At 43.5% G+C, this 23,696-nt stretch overlaps 1 protein-coding gene across 1 annotated transcript in view; it reads left to right on the plus strand.

Annotated features, from left to right (window-relative positions):
* The window catches only part of PRR5L (proline rich 5 like), a 76,329-nt gene that overhangs the window by 26,159 nt on the left and 26,474 nt on the right, over positions 1 to 23,696 (plus strand). The window contains 5 exon segments of the mRNA XM_038765091.1: positions 1,807 to 2,105; positions 4,780 to 4,860; positions 13,524 to 13,572; positions 22,102 to 22,177; positions 22,180 to 22,203. Coding sequence (XP_038621019.1) covers positions 1,936 to 2,105; positions 4,780 to 4,860; positions 13,524 to 13,572; positions 22,102 to 22,177; positions 22,180 to 22,203 — 400 coding nt within the window. The 5' untranslated portion in view covers positions 1,807 to 1,935.

The following is a 23,696-nucleotide window of genomic DNA, read 5'->3' on the forward strand; positions in this document are numbered from 1 at the left end:
TCAACAAACCCATGAAATACCAGTGATGCTGTCAAGAACGGCCTGACTTTTCTCAGTCCCTTTACTTGTTCTAGGCCCCTACTAAATATCATTCATTCAATCAAATGTATTTATTGAGCACTTACTGTGTGCAGAGCACTGTACTAAGCACTTGAGAGAGTACCACACAACAATAAACAGACATATTCCTTGCCCACAATTCATTCATTCATTCATTCATTCAATCGTATTTATTGAGCGCTTACTGTGTGCAGAGCACTGTACTAAGTGCTTGGGAAGTACAAGTTGGCAACACATAGAGATGGTCCCTACCCAACAGTGGGCTCACAGTCTAGAAGGGGGAGACAGAGAACAAAACAAAACATATTAACAAAATAAAATAAATAGAATAAATATGTACAAATAAAATAGAGTAATAAATACATACAAACATATATACATATATGCAGGTGCTGTGGGGAGGGGAAGGAGGTAAGGTGGGGGGATGGGGAGGGGGAGAGGGGGCTCAGTCTGGGAAGGCCTCCTGGAGGAGGTGAGCTCTCAGTAGGGCCTTGAAGGGAGGAAGAGAGCTAGCTTGGCAGATGTGCGGAGGGAGGGCATTCCAGGCCACAGGGATGATGTGGGCCGGGGATCAATGGCGGGACCAGCAAGAATGAGGCACAGTGAGGAGATTAGCAGCAGAGGAGCGGAGGGTGTGGGCTGGGCTGTAGAAGGAGCTACAATGAGCTTATAGTCTAGAGTGTCAGTCTCAGTGGCCCCTGTGAAGCATCTGGGAGAAAAACTCAAAGGAAATATGAACTGAGGTTTTATTTTCCTTATGTAGAAATAAACCTCTGTTCACGTCACTGTTCCTAATGCTGCTACCCATCCTGGGTGAGTTGAAAGAAACACCCCATTCCTCCTGGAATGCTTGCAGTGCTGAAACCACAGCTTTTAACTACTTTGCTCTTCTTCAGAGTGGATAGATGTGTTTTAGTTGGGTAAGGAATGCAAGCCTGTCCTTTTCAAAATGCTGCAATTGGGTTCTCTAGCCTCTTGTCCCCTCTAATAAACTGTTGGAATAACTGGCATCTGACATTAATACAAACTTTGCACTCAGAGTCCATTTTGGGAGATGGAGTTACGGGAAAGGTGTGGGGCACCTGGCAAATAGAGCAGGAGGAAATACTGTAAATTCATAGTGTGTGTGTGTGTTTGTGTGTGTAGTATTTTTTTTTATGGTTTTTGTTAAGTGCTTACTATGTGCCAGGCACTGTACTACGTGCTGGGGTAGCTATAAGCTAACCAGGTTGGACACAGTCCATGATCCATTTGGGGCTCATACTCTTTATCCCCACTTTGCAGGTGAGGTAAGTAGGGCCTAGAGAAGTTAAGTGACTTACTCAAGGTCAGACAGCAGACATGTGGCGGAGCTGGAATTAGAACCCAAACCCTCTGATTCCCAGGCCCATGCTCATTCCACAAGACCACTCTTGTTCTCTTAGGGTCTTCAGGAACCCCAGGTAGTGATCCGTTGCTGCATGATGGATATTTAGAGGTGAGAGGGCAATTTGAGGCTGCTGATTCCCACCAGATTAGCCTCTTTCTGTCCTCCACCCATCCCACTGTTAATACTTTGGGTTGCTATCTGTTTGAAAATGAAAGCCAAACAGTTTCTGCTTAAGGAGAAGCCCAGGTTATATGTGTGCACCTCATTCTGTCTCTGGGAGGGTGACTGTGCCTTGGATAGGTGGCCTGGGAAATCAACATAAGTCTCTGTAAGAGGTACTGCTATATTATAAATACAAACTACCTTTTACTTTTCAGGTCTTGATCAAACCTGTGGCTGTGAAGGAGAGTGGACCAGGGAGACGTGGTTCTGGCTTGCAGAAAGGTCAGCCACTTGGGAGACCAGCCTTCGAGCAGAGAAGAGGCCCTTCCTCACTACCTGAACCTATGACCAGAGGCTCCATTCCAGCCCTGAACTTTCCCACTGAATTTCACAAAATGGGCTCATTCCGTAAGCCCAGACCCCGTTTTATGAGTTCTCCTGTCCTGAGCGATCTTCCTCGATTCCAGGCTGCCAGACAGGCTCTTCAGCTGAGCTCCAACTCGGCCTGGAACAGGTGAGGGAGGTGGGACTGTGGGGAGAGAGGGAGTCGGGAGGAGAGATTGCATATGATCTTGGGAGTGCTTTCTAGCACTTGACATTCTCTGAGGAACCCAGTGGCTGCAAGAAGATTAATACTAGTATTCACATACAGCATGACTAAAACACATGATATTTGCACAGAGACCTAAGTTTTTTTCATTAGTTCTCCTTCTGAACAATTCCGGGAAAGTGTTGGTGGCATTCCCCATTCCTGGGTGCCAGAACTTGAGTTTCAGGGAGGTCCAACAGTGTGTCTGAAGGTTGTCAGCATGTCAGAGGCCCATTTCAAACACTTTTACTGGCAACTTATTCCCCTAATGACAAGCAGAAGCTCCTTATCATTGCCTTCAATCGTGCATATTGATTCTCTTCACTATCTCATACACTCTTCCTTCCAAGTAGACCTGCCAATTGTATTTGGCTTATGACTCTTCCACCTCCGACTTGCTCATGTCATTCTCTTTGTCTGGAATTCCCTTCCCCTTCAAGACAGGCAGACCCCAGTTCCACATCTTCAGAGTCCTCCTGAAAACCCAACTCCTCCTGGAAGCCTTCTGCGATTGATTTACATTACCCCAAGGAACATGAAGCCAGCCACCCCTTTAGAATTTATGTAATTACAATCATTCTTAGTGCTTGTATAAATACCAATATTTAGGTTAGTGATATACACATAAGGATCTATGTAAACTCTTCATTTATCCACATATTTATTTTTCTGTATCGTCCCACTATGGTCATGCTATTGCCAGTGGTATCCTTATTCATCCTTCTGTGTCCACTATTTGTAAATCCTTCTTTTACAAATTTCTACCCTTTTAGATTCCTTGAGGCAGAAAACTTTTTTGCCTCTATTGTACTCTCCCAACTGTTTAGATCAGTGCTCTGAGATAGTAATGGCTCAATAAAATGATTGATGATGATGATGTGAAGAGGCAGATTTGGATAAATCTCAAGTTTGCCATTTAGTGAGTTGAAAGAATCCAGTGATGGAATGCCAGTCTTCACTTGTCACAGACTAACTCAGTGCAGGGGGAGGTGACAATTTCTTTGGGCCTCAATTTCCCCATCTGTTAAAAGGGGGAATAATATTACTTATCCCTACCCATATGACACAAATTTAGGAAGGAAAAGAAAATGGGTGATAAATATGAGAAAACTATGAGCACTATGGGAGAAAGGCACTATAGAAATACAGGGTAGTATTAATTTTTATCTTGACTTGATCTAAATTTCCTGAAGGTCCATTAGTATGTCTTCCTCTTCCTCTTCTCATATTTTCTGTTTGAAGCAGTCCTCAAGCTCATCGTAGACAGGAAATGTATCTACCTACTCTCTTTTATTGGACTCTTCCAAGGACTTAATACAGTGCTCTGCACACAGTAAGCATTCAGTACCCATCATATTTATTGAGCATTCTCTCTGTGCAGAATACTGTAGTGCTGGCAGAATACAATTGATTGTAGACTACAAGTGTTCTACACTTGGTAGAATACAATTGATTGATTGATCGATTACCCTAGCTTAATCTCGGTCGGTGTTCTGGGAGAAATGGGCACTGTTGCCCATACTACTTCTTCCCAGGGCAACTAATTGCTTTATTAGTTAATCACTGACAGTGTTATTTTTGAGCTTTACTGGTTAAAGGGTACTGTGCTAAGTGCTTGAGCAAGTACAGCAGAGGTTGAAAGTAATCAAACAAAGGATTTATTGACCAGTTAATGTATATGTGTAGAGAACTGAGCTTAAACCCTTGGGAAAACACAATAAAGCATAATCCCTGTGCTCAAAGAATTTACAATCTAGAGGGGGTAAACAAACATAAAATAAATTACAGATAGGAGGAAGAAGAGATTAGAGAGATTGATATTCATTCATTCATTCAACTGTATTGAGTGCTTACTGTGTGCAGAGCACTGTACTAAGCGCTTGGGAAGTACAAGTTGGCGACATGTAAAAACGGTCCCTACCCAACAATGGGCTCACAGTCTAGAAATGTGAATGAACAATAGCTTCTTTAAATCACTATGCATCCTGGGGTCCAGGAGGAGGGGGTGTGTATTTATTTGACCACTCTTTTGTTTTTCCAGTCAGTAGTATTTGAGTGCTGAGCAGAGGTATACCTAAGCACTTGAAGGCATGATCCTTGCCCTCAAGGATCCTACAATGTTACACCATTATTATTGTTATTAATTAGTATTATTCCCTGATCCACAGTTCAAACTGGAACAACAAAATCCTGAAGGAAACTCAGGCCCTAAGCTGTGTCTGGGTGACATGTATGAGCTTTGGAATTTCTCCAGGTCTGTTACTGAAAGGCAAGATGTCTTCTTACAGCATGTAACTCTACTTGCCTATTAATCATTCCTACCACACTATTATTGGCTCTGGCAGTGAAAAATATTTGCTCAGCTCTGAGATTGAAGGCTGCTCTAGAGTTTATTCTGCTCTTGTCTTCCTTCCTCCCAAGGACTCTGGGAAGGAAGGGTGATGAATTCCAGGGCAGGAAAATTGGAAGTGCTTGTGTCACTAAAGTGCTCCTTACCCACCCACTCAGAGCTTTGAGTTACTAACACGACGACTCCATGCTTTGGATCATTGAGATTGGGTTATTTATGATGGACTCTCCATTTTCTCTTTTCTGACAGTGTCCAAACTGCAGTGATAAATGTGTTCAAAGGAGGAGGCTTACAAAACAACGAACTGTTCGTGCTGAATGAAAACATCAGGTATGTTGCAAACCATGACGGGGATTTCCTCATGGAACGAGTTTATGGGTGGAGATTTTCCCATCAGGACAGTGTGCCTGGTGCATTTTCAGACTTATGTCCCAAGGAGAGGATCAAGGAATATGACCAAAGTTGAATGGACAATTGAAACTATTGAGCGTAGAAACCCATCTAGACTATTGATTTCACAAAATGAGGGGATTGCAGGAGAGCTGGGTGAGGGCTAAGAGGCTGAAAGATCAGTTCTTCCCAAATTTTGGTTTTAGAGTATATTTTGGGTGTCACATACATTAGCATATATTATAGCTACATATATGATATATATACACTTATTTGTATGTAAAATATATGCTAGGAAAGGCTACCATTTCCTTCTGTCTTTTCAGCCACATTTATCTCCATTTTTTTTGTCATCTTTAAAGACAAGAGACTGCATATCTGTTCATCAGGGTTCACTAAAGTACAGTAATTATCCAAGAGAATGTATCATTTTTACCCTTTTATTCCACAGCAAAAGGGAAAACTTTGGGCTAAGGGAAGAGTGCCATGTATTTGTGTTCACCAGCTTGAGTGCACATTTTATGCTTATCCCCTTTGGGAAAGATTTGGGACTGGGTAGGTGGGGTGTATATCAAAGGAGCAGTAGGGAGGGATTAGACTATAATGCTAAATCACCCTTGTCTGTTTCTTAGTTCTAGGTCCGAGTTAGGAGGAGGATATCCAAACTGCTACCAAATTAATCCAATAAATTATCCTATCCCACCTTGAGTGTAGTGGATAGAGCAAGGGCCTGGGAGTCAGAAGGTCATGGATTCTAATCCCCGCTCTGCTATTTGTCTGCTGTGTGGCCTTGGGCAAGTCACTTCACCTCTCTATGCCTCAGTTACCTCATCTGTAAAATGGGGATGAAGACTGTGAGCCCTATGTGGGTCAGGGACTGTGTCCAACCTGATTTGCTTGTATCCACCCCAGCACTTAGTAAAGTGCCTGGCACATAGTAAGTGCTTAACAAATACCATATTTATTATTATCATTATATTACTGTATCAGCCTCCTTAAAGACCTCCCTGCCTCCTGTCTCTCCCCACTCCAGTTCATACTTCACTGTGCTGCCCTGATCATTTTTCTACAAAAATATTCAGGCCATGTTACCCCACCCTTCAAGAAACTGCAGTGGTCACCCTTCCACCTTCACATCAAACTAAAACTCCTCACCATTGGCTTCAGAGCACTTAATCACCTTACTCCCTCCTCCCTCACCTCGCTACTCTCCTACTCCAGCTGTGCCCACATACGTCAGTCTTCTGATGCCAACCTTCTCACTGTACTTCAGTCTTGTCTATCTTACCACCTGGCCACTCGCCTCTGTCCTGCATCTGGCATAGAACACCCTCCCTCCTCATATCTGACCTACAATTACTTTCCCCCCTTCAAAGCCTTATTGAAGGCACATCTCTTCCAAGAGGCCTTTTCTGACTAATTGCTCATTTCCTCTTCCCCCATTCCCTTCTTGCATCGCACTGACTTGCTCCCTTTATTCATCCCCCCCACCAGCCCCACAACATTTATGGACAGATCTGTAATTTATTTATTCCATTAATGTCTGTCTCCCCCTATAGACTGTAAGCTCCTATGGGTAGGGAATGTGTCTGTTTATTGTTATATTGTACTCTCCCAAACACTTAATACAGCACCAATTTGTACTTCCCAAGTGCTTAGTACAGTGCTCTGCACACAGTAAGCACTCAATAAATACGATTGAATGAATGAGTGAATGAATGAATGCTCTGCACACAGTGAACTCTCATGATTGACTGACTGAGTGAAAGGGAAATAGCCTGAGGCGCTAAGCATTCTTTCAGTGGTGTTTGTGCTCGGAAAATAAATGTTTTTCAAAGAAATTGAAACTTTTACTGCACTTGCTCCCTTATGATGCAAGCCACATCTGAAAGAGGTGAAGACTTTAGTTACTGAAATGACCAATTCTTAAGAGTTTGAAACTAGGCTCATGCACATTTGCAGAGAGGTTACCTCCAAGCTAAATAAAGTGTGCTGGCTTGCTGCACGTGTGCCCATGTCTGGAAGGGCCTACCCTGAAATAAACACAGCTGCCTTCATTCTGGAGTTGAAAACAAGGGAACAAGCACCCTACCATCTAAATTATATTTGTAGGCACAATTAGTCATGTTTTGCTTTTGCTTTTTGAAGACCAATTTTACCCAGTAGGATGGTCAATAAATACGATTGATTGATTGATTGATTGACTGATGGTCAAGTAAGTACCAGTGAACACCAGCAAGTGAGGGAGAATATGAGATCAAAGGAGAGATGTGATCAAGCCAAAAAACAATGAGGTGGAAAGGGCTGGAAGGATTGCTGGCTCTTGGTTGCCTGGGAAGCAGGGATGATTCTCCACCTTCTTCTTGTGGGGTAAGAACCAATCTATTCTGAGAATAAGTCCATCACCCAGTGGACTTGGTGAGGATGTTTGTGTTCATTTCAAACCTTGCCGTTCATGGGTTTTTCCCCCCTGAATTCCTGTCTCACTTCTGTTTCTTTACATCTGTCTTATTGTAGGGCATCCATAGGTCTTCTGAAAGACCCTTGTCTTTCTTCTGAGGTGGCTATATTTTGGTACTGGAGAAGGAAGTGGGTCCTGCCTTTCCAGGAGTATGGGGGCATCAGTGCACATTTGTGGAATGCTTAGGGTTCTTCCAGGAAGGAAAGGAAAGCCGCAGTCAGAAGAGGGTTGTTATTCTTAATGACTTTTGCAGAGGGTTGTTCTTTTTTAAAACCTGTTTTTTCAGCTTTCTGTTTGACTGCTTTTATGTGACCAAGGAAAGTAGAAGGGAAATGAGAAATGCTTGGCTTGTGTTTGTAAAAAAAAAAAAAAAAAAAAAGAAAAAAATAAGTGCAGACGCGCGCACACACTCTCTCTTTCTCTCTCCCTCTCTCTCTCTCTTTCCCTCTCTCTCTCTCTCTCTCTCTCTCTCTCTCTCTCTCTCTCTCTCTCTCTCTCTCGCGCTCAGCAGGGTGGAGGCAGATGCTGTCAGTACTTACCTCAGAACTTAGCTTGGCCTTTCTTCCACATTCCAACCCTGAAGACTGGTAGTCCTTTTACTGCCAGAATGTTGGAGATGAAGGTTCAGGAAACCAGAGATGAGTTATTTACAGCCAGGCCGAGGGAGGAAACAGACAATTTCCCTCTTACTCCAGAGTCCTTCCGTAACTCACCATTCCTCCTTCTGTAGGGGTGAAAGAGGGAAATCCCAGATGAGTTTTCCAAGAAAGAGAAAATTCTAAGAACTGGGCTCTGTTCTTCAAACTAAGAACTGAAATTCACACTCTTTCTGAGGTAGCCAACGGAATAAAACCATAGGGGAACCCACCTAATATTTTCCATCTCATTAGTGAAGAATCTTGACAAGAGCAGGAATGACAGACTGGAAAGTACTGGAGTAGGAGAGATTAGTGGAGTGACTCTTCTGGCTGCAGGGGATATTCAGTTGGCCAATTTCCAAACATTTCTGCCGAAAAGAAGGTTGCTGGGAAAGCTGATTCTGCAGTCTGTAGTGTAGGGGGCTATATGTGAATTTACACTGGGAAAAGAATCAGGTGTCATAGAGAGTGTGGTACTCTCTGGTTGTTAAATAATTTTCATTTATGGGAGCTAGAATTTTGCTCCTTTATTGGGGAGAATGTGGCCAAGAGGCAGTTAAACTCTTTCTCTTTCCTCTGTTTTCCTGTTCCCCCTCCCCTCCCACCTCCAACCGGGCTTTGCTGTTTTTCACCTCTCCATCTATTTCTTATTCTCAAGACAGAGTGGGATCTTGACATTTAGTATTACCTCATACTCTGTGCTCTCTGAGCCAGGAGTGAGTGAGCTATATTATTTATTAAGCCTTATGTGCCAGCATAGCCTTGTGGAAAGGGCATGCAGTTGGGAGTCAGGAGACCCAGATTCTAGTCTCGACTCTGCCACTTGCCTGCTGTGTGACCTTGGACAAGTCACTTAACCTCACTGGGCCTCAGTTTCTTCATCTGTAAAATAAGGACCTTATCTCCCTACCTCTTAGATTTTGAGCCTTGTTCAGGGTGGGGTCTGTGACTGATCTGATGATCTTGTATCCGTTCCAACACTTATCATATTGCTTCACACAAAGGAAGTGCTTAATAAATATTGTTACCATGCTAACCATTGGGGATAACATATTCCCATTCTACAGATGAGGAAACTGAGATGCAGAGAAGTTGTGACTCGCCCAGTGGCAGAGCCAGAAATAGAATGGTAGAGTTGGCTCTCTGGACTTCCAGCCCATACTCTCCATGGGGCCATGAGTGGCGAGAGACAAATTTGAAAAAGCTCAGGGGGGTGAGAGAGCTGGTTTGTGACACAACAGGAAATCCGTTCCTGGGTGGCCTTCTGCTTTCTTTGGGTGGGGGGGTGCCTTAACAGGGCAACATGGGACTCGTGAAGATGGTCAGTGAGATAGTTAATCTAGATCATTGCCCTAGTTATTTCCATTATGGTCCTTCCTGGAATTTGACTGAGGCTGTGCCACTCTCTTGCCACTTCTCTCTTCGTGACAGCAACTTGTCCTGGCATCAGCTGACTCTACACAAGTTCCAAATGGTTCTCTGAACCAGTCTGAAAAACACTGTTTGGATGCTCGTTAGGAGAGAATGGTGATCACTGTTCCAGAAGAACACTGGCCATTCTCTCTGCCTTGAGCAATTTATAATATTTTCCCCCAGAGGGAGAAGGAGGGGGCTAGAGGAAAGGCCAATCAGACTGAAGCTCAGAGTTTAGTGAGAATATATGTCATAGGTACTGGGTGCCTGAGTCTTCAACTCTTATGTGTCCTGGGAGCTGCCTTTTTCTCATTTCTCTCTCTCTCTCTCTCTCTCTCTCTCTCTCTCTCTCTCTCTCTCTCCCCCCTCCCTCTCTCTCTCTCTCTCTCTCTCTCTCCCCCTCCCCCTCTCCCTCTCCCTCTCCCTCTCCCTCTCCCTCTCCCTCCCCCTCTCCCTCTCCCTCTCCCTCTCCCTCTCCCTCTCTCTCTCCCTCTCCCTCTCTCTCTCCCTCTCTCTCTCTCTCTCTCTCTCTCTCTCCCTCTCTCTCTCTCTCTCTCTCTCTCTTTAAAGTTTTCATAATTGTAATCTGAGAGGGGAGAACTGGGCAGGCAAAGATAATCTTGTTGGTTCTTCCTTCCTACAGCTAAAATCCACCCTTTCCTCTCCCTCCAAACTGCAACCTCGCTGATCCAAGCATTTATCGTATCCAACTTTACTACTGCATCTGCCTCCTTGCTGACCTCCCTGCCTCCTATCTGACCTCACTCCAGCCCATACTTCACTCTGCTGTATGGATCATTTTTCTACAAAACCATTCAGTCCATGTCTCCCCACTTCCCAAAACTTCCAATAGCTGCCCATCCACCTCCACATCAAAAAAGAAACTCCTTACCGTTGGCTTTAAAGCACTCAGTCAGCTCACCCCCTTCTACCTTATGTCACTTATCTCCTTTTACAGTCTAACCTACACGCTTCACTCATCTTGCACCAGCTTGTTCACTGTGTCCTGATCTCATTTGTCACACCGCCGACTCCTTTTCCACATCCGCCCTCTGGCCTGGATCTCCCTCTCTCTCCATTTGTCAGACCACAGCTCTCTTCACCTTCAAAGCCTTGTTAAGATCACAACTCCTCCAAGAGGTCTTCTCCTTCTTCTCCCCTCTCCCTTCTCGTCTATGCACTTGACTCTGCAACATTTGGGCATTTGATATTTGCCTCACCTCAACCTCACAGCACTTACGTACAGATCTATAAATTACATATTATGAATTATTTATTTATATTAATATTGACTGTAAGCTCGTTGTGCGCAGGGAACATATCTACCAACTCTGTTGTATTGAACTCTCCCAAGTGCTTAGTACAGTGCTTTGCACACAGTAAGTGCTCAGCAAATGCCATTGATGATAATGATAAAACTTAGCAAGGAAGGCTGATGCTGGACTTACTATCCTCCCCTAAACTTGGCTTTAGAAATTCTGCGGTGCCTCAGTGCCTTGTCATCTTAATTTTTAAATCTGAGTCCTCAGGGCCCAACGGCATGAAAAATGGTGGGTGTATTTCTAAATGTTGATATCTAGAGAAGATATCCAGATGGTTGCAGCCATCTGAGGTCGTTGTGTTGAAATTTGTAATGAAAGTTAGTCTCCACTTTTCACTCCTCTGTTGCTGTCTTTCTCATGGACTGTTTCCTGGTTATTCCTTGTAATAGGTTTGAAAAATATTTTCAGGTACAATATCCCTATAGAAAGCATTCTCTAGAGAGACAGACAAAGACTAAGGAGAGTTAGCTCCTTATCTCTTACTGGGGTGGGCCATGGGATCTCCCAGGATCTTCCAGGTATTACTGCCCCTCCCCAAGGATCTTATAGGATTTCAGAACCTAATAATATTTGTATCTGTTAAGCAATTGCAATGTGTCAATGTGCCTGTACTAGGCACTGTGATAATCAGGTCGGACACAGTTACTAGTCTTAAATTGGAGAGAGAACATGTATCGAAATAACATTTTACACAGCAGTAAAGTGACCAAGTGGGTATTATTCATTCATTCAATCGTATTTATTGAGCACTTACTGTGTGCAGAGCACTGTACTAAGCACTTGGGAAGTACAAGTTGGCAACATATAGAGACAGTCCCTACGCAACAGTGGGCTCACAGTCTAGAAGGTATTAGAACCCAGGTCATCTGATTCATAGGCCCATGCTTTTTATACTAGGCCATGCTACTTCTCTTCCTCTTAGGATCTATTCTTCTTCTTAGACCCAACATATTTGGATGCAAGGAAGGAATATTTTGTTTACATCATTGAAAATCTCTCCAACTCAGCATCTGGCTGACTGATGTGGGCAGGATGGTTGCATTCTACCTACTAGGTAGAGATTGAGATGGAAATTATTACAGAGGGATGGTGACCAGAGGGATGGTGACCAGGGGAATGAAGCAGAATTAGCTCAGACAGGATTGTATTTCTCCTCATTGCACACCTGGCTTCGATGGGGCTGTATTTCTCCCTATTCACTGGTCTCTATTTTCCAATACTGATAGTATTTATTCATTCATTCATTGCTGTATTTGTTGAGCTCTTACTTTGTGCAGAGCACTGTACTAAGTACAATTTATTAAATGCTTTCTGTGTGCAGACACTAAACCAAGCACTGGGAGAGAATACATAGGTCGGAATTAGGCACAGTCTCTGTCCCCCATGGGGCTCACAATCTAAGACTTTAAGTGGGGAGAAGAAATTGGAGATAAACACATCAGAAATGATGAAACATTAAAACCCATGACATACAAATGCAGAGTAGAAACAAAATCAGTAGGGTGCTATGGCTACAGAGCAGAATTTCTGGCTCCTCATGGCTCAGTTCAAGGCATACCATTAGCCACAGTAACTGCTACAGCAGCCACAAGTCTTCCTGGGGTTTAGTGGAGGCCTCATGCCATGGATGTTTTGCTCATTCCCTCTGGGATGGTTGAAGACAGGATGTAGTGGAGTCTCCTAGATGGCACACAGGAGGGCTGGTGCCTGTTCCCAGGGAGGCAGCCTGGCTGGCTGTTTGTTAGGGAGGGTGTTAAGAGTGTACGGCAGCAGCTTTTATCCCTGATGTGGCGAGCTTGGAGCATTCTGGGAGCAGGGACCCTCGGTGGCAGGAGGAAAGACGGCAGTTACCATGGATGCTGTTCTTGTCGGTTATGGAGGGATCTGGCCTGGCAGGGAAGGAGCAAACTGGGAGGAAGGACCTTTGGTAGTGGGAGGGAAAATGGTAGTTACCACAGATGCTTTTCTCAGACTTTTTCTCCTGTATAACCATTAAAAAAAAACCAGGCTCAGTCTTCTTCTGTGGTTGTCCCAAACTCTGCCAAAGCTAAAATTGGGCCAAAATGCTAGCCCAGTAACCTCAAAAAAACTTCTGCCATTATTATTAATAGTAATAATAATAATCATAATATTTAAGTGCTCACTACATATTAAGCTTTGTTCTAAGCATTGGGGCATATACAAATTAATCAGCTTGAATATAGTCCCTGTGCCACATGGGACTCATAGTCTAAGTAGGTGGGAGAACAGGAATCGAATCCTCATTTTGCACATGAGGAAACTGAGGCCAGAGAAGTTCAGTGACTTTCCTAAGGTCACTCAACAGACACATGGTGGAGTCAGGATTAGAACCTAGTTCCTCTGACTCCCAGGCTCGTGCTTAGTCCACTAGGTCATGATGCTGCCTACCATTCTTTCCTTTATGTAACCCTAAGAATGAAAGAAGAAAGAGATCTCTTTTTACCTTAGATCTGCCCCCATCTTAGTGTAGCTAGGTGAAACCATGATTTGGCAAGAGTTTTCATTTTGAGTTCAACCCAGTGGTTGCTAGCAATCAATCAATCACATTTGTTGAGCACTTACTGTGTGCAGAGCACTGTACTAAAAACTTAGGAGAACAGAATATAACAGGCACATTTCCTGTCCACAAAGAGCTGAGAGTCTCAGTTTGGAATTTTGATCAGACATATTCTGTACCAGTCTAAATGGACTGATCTACTATGAGGTAGTTTGACCTATGAACAATAACTATGTTTTTTCTCTTTGTAGGCGGCTGTTAAAGAGTGAACTTGGATCTTTCATCACAGACTATTTCCAGGTAAAATAAATGTGTGTGTGTGTGTGTGTGTGTGTGTGTGTGTGTGTGTGAGTGAGTGAAAATATGTTTCTATACATGTATATGCAGTATATATATATTTCAGTTAGGGATAAGACATTAATCATGTTATTCATAGGATTAGAGAGCTTGAAGGGGCCTCAAGAACTTAATTCGTTTTCCACTCAGGATTCCAGGTGATCTCACATCCAAGTATTAATCTGGTCAAGCCAAAATCATGTGAGATTGAATTTATTCAAGCCAGTGTTAGATCTTCTTTACAAAACAACTTAAAAGGCAGTTTGAATTTCCATGTTTGCTTCCTGGACATGCTAGAAAAAAATAGTCACTTCCAGTTCTGGAAAGAAAAACCACAGCCCCACAGAAGCCAAGAATTCAATCAGTCACACATCTTGGTGGTATGAAATAAAGCTTCCGTCCACAGAGAAACAAACATAAAGATTGGGGAAGAGATAATGAGTCACAAATGTGAATCATTTTAACTACAGGGCCTTTTCTTTCTCCTCTCTCCTCTCTCCTCTTTCTTTCCTCACTCACCTCTCTTCTCCTTTCCTCCTTTCTCCCCACCTCCTGCTTTCCCTTCTAGTCTGTGGTCCCGAATAAAACTGCAAAGAGGTGGTTTGTCAGTCCATTCAGGAGAAGGTGGAAGGTCTGCTAGGCTGCCCTCCTGACCAGCATTTTAAGTGAAACGGGCTTGCCATGTGCATCAGGTATTTGAATGTCACTTTTCTCTGATGGCAGGGAAGATTCCTTCAGATATGAAACTGAAAGCTTCCCTGAATTGAAGCAGCCAGCAGTTTTAAAAATAACTAAATGGTGTTATTTCCTATTGTTATCATAATACCTGATAAAGTAATACTCATACTTCTTGAGTGAAAATTACACTCTTATTCTGAGGGCAGCTGGTTTTCACATCATCTTGGATAAATTATTCTGTGAGTCTTACTCCACTGTTTCCCCTATCTTTAATTTATTTTAATGTCTGTTTTCTCCTATAGACTGCAAAGAATTTTTGGCTGGGAATCACATCTACCAACTCTATTATGTTTTACTTTTCCAAATGCTTAGTACAATGCCCTGCACACAATAAGCATTCAATAAATACCACTGATTGATAGGGATGAGAAGAGGGTTCTATTAGAGTAATATACCAAATCAATTATTTAAATTTGAGGAGTTGGGTCTGAAGAAAAACCAGGATTTTTTTTTTTTATTTAAAAGTAGGAATCAATTTCACCCAGAAGGACTGTCTTTCTGGATAATACTCTAGCAGGAAAAAGCATCTGATGAAGGAGCTAAAATCACAAAAAATAGCTGGGATGAAACCCATTAAAATGGTCAGGGAAAGTGAACCAGCATGGGAGGTGTAAACCAGTTATTATGGACCTTGAGCTCATCTATAGTGAGATGCTGTGACAGACCAACAGTGGACTTCTACCTCCCCTTGAGATTCAAATAGAAGAGGTCTGGCTCCCCTCACACAGAGCCTACAGTGGAATGCTCCTTTAGATCCAGACCACCCTTGGTCCTTTCTCCCTATCCTGATCCAGACCACTTTTGGTCCTATCTCCCCTTCTGGGTCCAGGCCACCTTCAGACTCATCTCCCCATTCTGGTATATAGGGGGAGGTAGAGGGGCTGTGTGCAGTGCTTTACACACAGTAAGCGTGGCTCAGTGGAAAGAGCATGGGCTTTGGAGTCAGAGGTCATGGGTTCAAATTCCGGCTCCACCAATTGCCAACTGCGTGACTTTGGGCAAGTCATTTCACTTCTCTGTGCCTCAGTTACCTCATCTGTAAAATGGGGATTAAGACTGTGAGCGCCCTGTGGGACCTCCTGATCACCTTGTAACCTCCCCAGCGCTTAGAACAGTGCTTTGCACATAGTAAGTGCTTAATAAATGCTATTAGTAGTAGTAGTAGTAGTAGTAGTAGTAGTAGTAGTAGTAGTAAGCGCTTAATATGTACAATTGAATGAATGGTATAGACCACCTTCATTCATTCAGTCATATTTATTGAGCACTTACTGTGTGCAGAGCATTGTACTAAGCGCTTGGGAAGTACAAATTGTCAACATATAGAGATGGTCCATACCCAACAACGGGCTCACAGTCTAGAAGGGGGAGACAGACAACAGAACAAAACAAGTAGACAGGCGATGGGTCCTAATTGCCCCTTCTGGTCTAGACCCCTTCAGTCCTATCTTCCCGTCCTGATCTATACCACTTTCAGCCCTATTTTTCCTTCCTGGTCCAAACCATCCTCAGTCCTGTCTCCCCTTCCTGGTCCAAACTACCTTCAGTCCTATCTCCTCTCACCTGGTCCAGACCAACTTCAGTCCTGTCTCCTCCTCCTGTCCAAACCACCCGTGGACCTATCCCCCCCTCCTGGCCCAGTCCACCATCAGTACTGTTTCTCCCTCCTGGTCCAGACCACCTTCAGTTCTATCTTTCCCTCGTGGTCTAGACCACCTGTGATCCTATCTCCTCAGCCTGGTAAACACCACCAGTGGCCTTATCTCCCCATCTTGGTCCAGACCACCTGCGGTCCTATTTCCCTCTCCTTGTCCAGATGACCCTTGGTCCTATCTCCCCTTCCCAGTCCAAATCACTCTTGTCCTATCTTCCCAATCCCAGTCCAAACCACCCTCGGCCCTATCTCCCCCATCCTGGTCCAGACCACCCTTGGTCCTCTCTCCCAGCTATATGATTGGCTTTTTCTGAATGCTGTGAAGTTTAAATATGCAGAAAAGGAGATAAGCCAGGACAATGCCAATCACTAGCAAATTAGGAAGATGGGCAACAGAAGAAGGGGGAAGGCAAGAGTTTAAACAAGACTCATTAGATTCATTGGGCCTGCTAGACCATAAGCTTCTTGAGGGCAGGGATCATGTCTACTTTATTGCACTCCCTCAAATGCATCATACAGTACTCTGAACACATTAGCAGTATAACATTCATTCATTCATTCAATTGCATTTATTGAGCGCTTACTATGTGCAGAGCACTGTACTAAGCGCTTGACTGATTTACACTCATATCCTAAGCTCAGAGAGTAGAAGTTGTTAATATCTATTTATGCAAAAGGGGATCCCTGCAAATGAGTCTCCCAGCTAATGATGACCAGACACTGTGCCTTTTGGGTGGCAGTGAACTCTGGTGGTGGTTGCGTTGGGAGTGCAGGAGAGACTACATTCTCCACCCTTCTGTTATCAGTCCAAATTGCTTTTCTGGGCTTTCCCCATGTAACCGCTGCCTCCAAGGGAAATGCATGAAGAAAATCCTTGAGGGCAGACAAAGTGGAAGGCTGGGATGCTCATTCAATGGTGTTTATTGAGTGCTGACTGTGTACAGTGCACAGTAATTGTGATATTTGTTTAGCGTTTACTGTTTACCAAGCTTGTACTAAGCACTGGGGTAGATACAAGATAATCATGTTGGGCCCCTTCCCTTTCCCATTTGGGGCTCTCTCTAATTTGCTCTCCAAAATGCCAGGGCCCAGAGGCAAGTTCAGATAATTGCTCTCTAGGCAAAAAATTGTCTGTGCTCCCAACGAAGGAAGGCAATTTCAAAGTGTGGGTGTGTTCTGTAACAGGCAACTATCCCTCCATTTTATATAGGGAGAAAACTAACGTTTCTTATGTCTCTGTTTTAAATTCAGCCTCAAAGGGGAGTTGAGTTTTTCCAAGGTTCTTGTGTGCTGGAGAGTAACTCAATATCCCAGCCACAGCTACAAGAAGTAATTGGTTCCTTATATCCCTTGAAACTGATAATGTGAAATGCTCAACGTTTTCCATCTCCTAACTAATGGGTGGCTTGGGGGTGTAGGACAAGGTTTTTTCAAATCGCTCTTCTATTGTATTGGGTATGCTGATTGCTTAATTTTTTATTAAAAGAAGTTTTCTCCGACTGCAGGATGTTGAAATGCGTTTCCATGGAACACAATTTTGAAAAGAACAAAAGGAGTGAGTGGCTCAAGGGAAGTCCTAGCTCTCTAGCCGGTCCTTCTCCTGGTGGGAGATGATGGATTCAGGAGTAACTGGTAGCTTCCCCTTCCTGTTTACATTTTGAAAGGGTCACAGGGAGCCAGCTACACTTCTCTTTCACCTGAGAGGGAACTTGGACTTGTCACTACCTTCTGAGGACCTTGGAGAACTGATCTTTTTGGGAGTCCCCCTGAGGGTGAGTGAGGACTAATCTGTGAAGCAGTGAGGGAAAGAAGAGCCACCCTTGTCCTCGAAGCATTAAAGGTGCCTGGTTTCCCAAATGGCATGGTAGCCTCCATCCATTAAACACATGTGCACTAGCCAGGCAGCTCCTTCCACTACATCCACACCTATGGAGTGTTAACTGGAGAGTTCAAATGCTTGAGGCATTGGACCAACTCTGAGAGGAGGCTTATAATGTATTCTGAGGGAGAGAGGGGGAAGCAGCTTGGCCTAGTGGAAAGAGCAGGGTCCTGGCAGTCAGTGGACCTGGGCTCTAAACCCGGCTCTGCCATTTGCCTGTTATGTGACCTGGAGCGTGTCATTTAACTTCCCTATGCCTTGGTTTCCTCATCTGTAAAGTGGGGATTTCTATTCTCCCTCCTATTTAGACTGTGGGACAGGTACTGTACTGAATTAATTTAACTATTTTCTACTCCAGTGTTTGACATCATAGCACTTAACAAATACCACAATTACTATCATTGTGTACAGGGAATGTGTCTGTCACCTTAGTTGTATTGTACTCTCCCAAGTGCTTAGTACAGTGCTCTGCAATCAATCAATCAATTGTATTGAGTGTTTACTATGTACAGAGCACTGTACTAAGCACTTGGGAGAGTACAGTACAATAGAATTAGCAGACATGTTCCCTGCCCAGTGAGTTTACAGTCTAGAGGACTGCACTCTGTAAGTGCTCAATAAATACCACTGATTGATTATTACTAATGATTCTGCCTTGAAGCTTCATCTGGGACGAAGTCTAAGCAATTTCATCTCCAAAAGCCTAAATTCCTCTCTCTGTCCGTTACCCCTCAGTTGCTCCCTTTTAGATTCCGTGTATTTCTCCATCACGTACCTCATCTCAGAAGATTGAGTTCCTCTATCTTTTGCTTGCAAATCCTTGATCCCAGTATTACTTTTGGTTATTTTTATAGCATTTCTCTCTGAACTCTTCCAGTCTGTCTTGCTCTATCAGGAATGGAGGCACCCCTGACTGATATTCTAGTAGTATTACAGGGAGGGCAAGAGAAGAGGAGCTACTTTCGCCCTTCTAAGACTTGCTGGTGGTATTGTCTTGCACATACTTCAAATGGCTCTCTTGGCTATCTGCTCTCCCCAAACTCCCCTGTGGATCAATTTCAGTGTTTTTGAGTAGATTTTAGGTTTCTCCTGCCCAATGAATGATTAATGCCTGTGTGTTTTGGGTTATATTTCCCTAGACAAATTACAGCAGTTTGCATTTTTCCTAGCTGAGTCTCATTTCTCTGTTTGCAGTTCATATTTCCAATTACTTTTGTAGCTCTGTATTTATTTTTATATAATCTCTATCCTGCAATATGTCCCAGTCCACTCTTTGCAAATTTCATTACAGTGCTGTTTATTTCTGCTTTCAATTCATTACTAAGAGCATTAAATAAGAATGGGCCTAACTCCAGATTCTAAAGCCTTTATTTCCGTAACAGACGAGGCTGCTGTTTACTGATACTATTTGGTTTTTAGTCTTGCTACCCTAGAGACAGGGATGCCTTGTGAACAGAGCAGTCTACTGAGGAAAGAAGTGTCCCTTCTGCTCACCCCCCCCCCCCCACCCCATCTTTTCCCCTCTTTGCCCAGCTATTAACCAAGACTAATTCCGCCTTTGTTTTGGGATGATTGTGAGGATTTCACTGCTTAATTGTCCTTTACCGTCTTGGAAGACTAGTGCTGAATAAAAACAGTGTAACAGATTAAGATCAAATTTTCTCCCTCTAGATATCAATATGATTCTCAAAGGAAATGTTTTCTCCATTTCTCTGAAGTACAGAAATTACCTTTGCTACTAGATTGGCTTCATAACAATACTAAGGCCTAGAAGTAAAATTATCTAAGCTATCTACTGGCAGTGCCACTAGTGCACTCCTGAAACTTGTCTCTAGAAATTTATGGAGACCAATTTTTAGCAAATGAGGAATGTGTGATAAATACTAGGAAGTTTTTGTTGGTAGCCGGGAAAAGAGGATCTTTTTTTCACTCTCCTCTCTTGAAAGAAAAAGATATTTTCCCTTAACATTTCAGCTTTTCAAATTTTTATGGAGCAAATGGGAATTTCTTCAGCATGTCCCATCAGATTATAGCCATTAGAAACCTGTCCCTTCATTGGCCACAAATTCCAGGGTATGTATTGGCAGCGTGTTTCCTATAGTTGCATCAGAGGGCCAGCAGGCAATTTGGGAATTGTCAGAGTATTTAGGAGTTTCTCTCTGGACCCACAAGCTTTCCCACAAAGCTCAGGAAATCCAAGTGCCTTCCCAGGCCACACCCAAAGCCTTAACATGTGGAAACCTCTAAGGGCTCAGTTTTCACCATCAACTGCATCATTCCATAGACTTAAAAGACATCGCCTTCGTCCTCAAGGGGCTTACAGTGAAATAAGGGGAAAGAGTGGGCAGTGATCGCCAAATATACAAAAGGTAAAAGAGAAAGAGCATAGAGTAACAAAGGATAAAAACAAGTTAAGTGTTGAAAGAGAGAACCAACGAGCAGATCTCCATGGGTCTGTGAAGGGGTGCCCTGACCAGGGAGGTGAAGGTTAGTCAGGGGTGTAGCTCCTAAAGGAAGAGCCGGGCTGTGTGACTTTGGACAAGTCACTTAACATATTCTTCAGTTAACTCATCTATACAATGGAGATGCCCAACCTTTTTTTTTCCCCTACGGTATTTGTTAAATGCCTACTATGTGCCAGGCACTGTACTAAACGCTAGGGTAGATATAAGATACTCAAGTTGCACACAGTCCATGTCCCACATGGGGATCACAATCTAAATCTCTAATTTACAGATGAGAGAACTGAGGCACAGAGAAGTTAAGTGACTTGCCCAAAGACACACAGCAGACCAAGTGGTGGATCTGGGATTAGAACCCAGATTCTTCTGACTTCCAGGCCCATGCTCTATCCACTAAACCATGCTGCTTCTCAACCTGATTAGCTCTTATCTACACCAGTGCTCAATACAGTGCCTGGAACATAATAAACACCATAAATACCATAAAAAAGGGCAGGACATGGTTTGGGTTTGGTGAAATTGAGTGAAGAAGGAGCTACTCTAAAGCATCAGTGCCTGGAGGTAGCTGTGCCACCGACTCTCCATGCTGCACCTGCTGTTCTAGGGTTGTATTTCTCAAAATGTGGTTCTCATATCACTGGAGTCCTTGGGAAAACCTGAGGGCAATATTTCCCCCCAGCTGCCGACTGCAGGTGGTTTCCCTACCCTCCAAATGGATTTCCCCTCACAGATTCTCATCATGCTAACCCCTGGCCCTCTTCCTGACTGCACATGTATCCACATGCAGCTGCAGTTGTGCCCACCATCTAAATTTGGCGTGCTTAGGGAAGCAACTGGGACCAGCATGATGGGAGCCGAAGAGAGTTTCCTCTTGTCTGTTTCCTCCTCCAAGATGGACTGTGGGGTCTTTTACTTGCCACCAGAAGTATTTGAGTGAAGCAAAAGATATTGAGACTGCGGAAAGGGGCATGGAAAGAGTGCAATACAGGTTTTACTCTTCCTTTTGAAAGGCTTACAGTTTTTGTGGCAAGGCAGCTTATCTCCCTCTTGGCCACTTAAATTTGTATCTCTGAGCAGAACCCCAGGTTGAGTAGGTGCCCTGGGCCTGTTCTCTCATTTAGTGGTTGATGTAATGGCTACTCACTCACAGTTGCCCAGTTTATAAACCCCTGGCAGTGCTGCAAGGTCCAGACAAGTCTCTCTCACCCTAGAAACCTTCCCATCTAGATGGGAAAATGTCTTATCTAGAAATAGACCTGTGCTTGAGAAGAGACCATTGTCTGTTGCTTAGCATGGAGGACTCATCATTAGAAGTCCTAGGTTCTAATTTCATCTTTGAACTATTTCGTCTTGCCACCCTATGGTTCCACTCTCATTTCTCAAAAATAGGTAGAGGTCTTTGAGGTTCTCTGAACTCTAATGTGGGTATTTTGAAAAATCCAGGAGCCAAGGTCTAGAGAATGAGTGGTTTTGGAATTTCCTTTGTATGATGGGTACCACGTTAGGAAGGACTCAGCAATCTGAGGTCTTGAACTGTTCCCATTCTCCCCTTGATAAATTGACTGTAGAAGGCAGACAACTTGTATGACTGGGTTTGTGTTAGAACACAAAACTCTGGGATGGCTCTCTATCTGACTCTTCTACTGTCACCTGCATTGCAAACTGAAAGCTCTTTGCATTGATGTATTTCGGAAACAAGCAATCCTTGTTGTTGTGGTGGTGGTTAGTACTTTGAAATGCATTTTTTTTCCCTCTTTTGGCAGAACCAGCTTCTTGCAAAAGGGTTGCTGTTTATAGAAGAGAAGGTTAAACTGTGCGAAGGCAAGTACACGGCGACCGTTCGGACCAGGTTCAGATAGGCCCCCGTGAGTCAGCCTTTGATGTTTGGACAGCTGAAATGTATCTGTTGAAAATGTCCACCTCTCAGTGATTCATCCCATGGAAATTGAATTGAGCTCTCTGCTCCAGCAAGGACTCTGACTCAGGCCTGTTGCCACTCCCAGCGAAAGCCCAATAGAATGACTGAAAGTTTTAAAAAGGAAAAGAAATTTGGTCTCTGGTCATTTCTCCAAAATCCGTTGCACTATATTCCATGAGATGCCCAGGGGTTCTGCTTGGGGTATAGACCCAGGTGGAGGTATGACTCTAACTGCAAAAGTCTCCTACTTTTTTCAGTTCTAAACCAAGTTGCTTATCTGCCAGCCCTTGATCTTAATCACCAGCAAGGTTGACAGGGCTGAAGTAGGCAGTGTGTCCTGTCTATTTGGAGTCCAAAGTTTTGATCATTCAGTTTTTCCTGATCCTTTTTTTGTGTGTCTGTTGATGACTGAGCTAAAGAGAAAAAGAAAGTCACAGATGATTCACAAATCTTGTTTTAGCTGAGAGTTTATTATCATTATTACTTATTAAGCTCCAAATTTGTTAAGTACTTACTGTGTGCCAGGCACGGTACTAAGTTGGGGTGGATGAAAGCAAATTGGTCTGGACACAGTCCCTGACCCACGTGGGGCTCACAGTCTTAATCCCCATTTTACAAATAAGATAATTGAGGCACTGAGAAGTTATTTGCCCAAGGTCACACAGGATCTAAGTGGTAGAGCCGAGATTATAACCCAGGTTCTCTGAATGAATCAGTCAGTGAATGGTATTTATTGAGTGCTTACTATGTGTGGAGCATACTTGGGAGAGTACAATACAAAAGAATTAATAGACACATTCACTGTCCATGACCCAGGCTGGTTTTCCACTAGGCCACGCTGCTTCTCACAGAGATTCTTAAAGATTTTCAGAAGAAGAGATCTGACCAGCTCTCTTTGTAACTTGTCCAGATGCTTTCTCAGTGCTAGTCCTTCCTGCTATACTTTAATTTTATCCATTCTTGAAGAATGAAATGAATTCTCACCTTGACTTGTTAAATTGAAAACTGTTAAGTTGTTGAAATCCTCCCTTCAGTGTTTCTTAATAGATTTTATTTAGGAATCTCCATCTTTTCTGAACTCTCTCCCAAATTTTCTATGGCCCCTTAAATTGCAAAACATCAAACTAGACTCAGTGATCTGAAGCAGCATGAAATAGTGGATAGAGCATGGGCCCAGAAGTCAGAAGTTCATGGTTTCTAATCCCTGCTCTGCCACTTGTCTGCTATTTGACCTTGGGCCAGTCATTTCCCCTCTCTGTGCCTCAGTTACTTCATATGTAAAATGGGATTGAGACTGTGAGCCCCACATGGGATACGGATGACATAGGGACTGTGTCCAATCTGGTTTGCTTGTATCCATCCCAGCGATCAGTACAGTGCCTGGCATATAATAAGTGCTTAACAAATACCCACAATGATTATTATTATCTACAAAGGCAT

The sequence above is a fragment of the Tachyglossus aculeatus genome, chromosome 22 (assembly GCF_015852505.1).
Source record: "Tachyglossus aculeatus isolate mTacAcu1 chromosome 22, mTacAcu1.pri, whole genome shotgun sequence".
In the NCBI taxonomy this organism is placed as follows: Eukaryota; Metazoa; Chordata; class Mammalia; order Monotremata; family Tachyglossidae; genus Tachyglossus; species Tachyglossus aculeatus.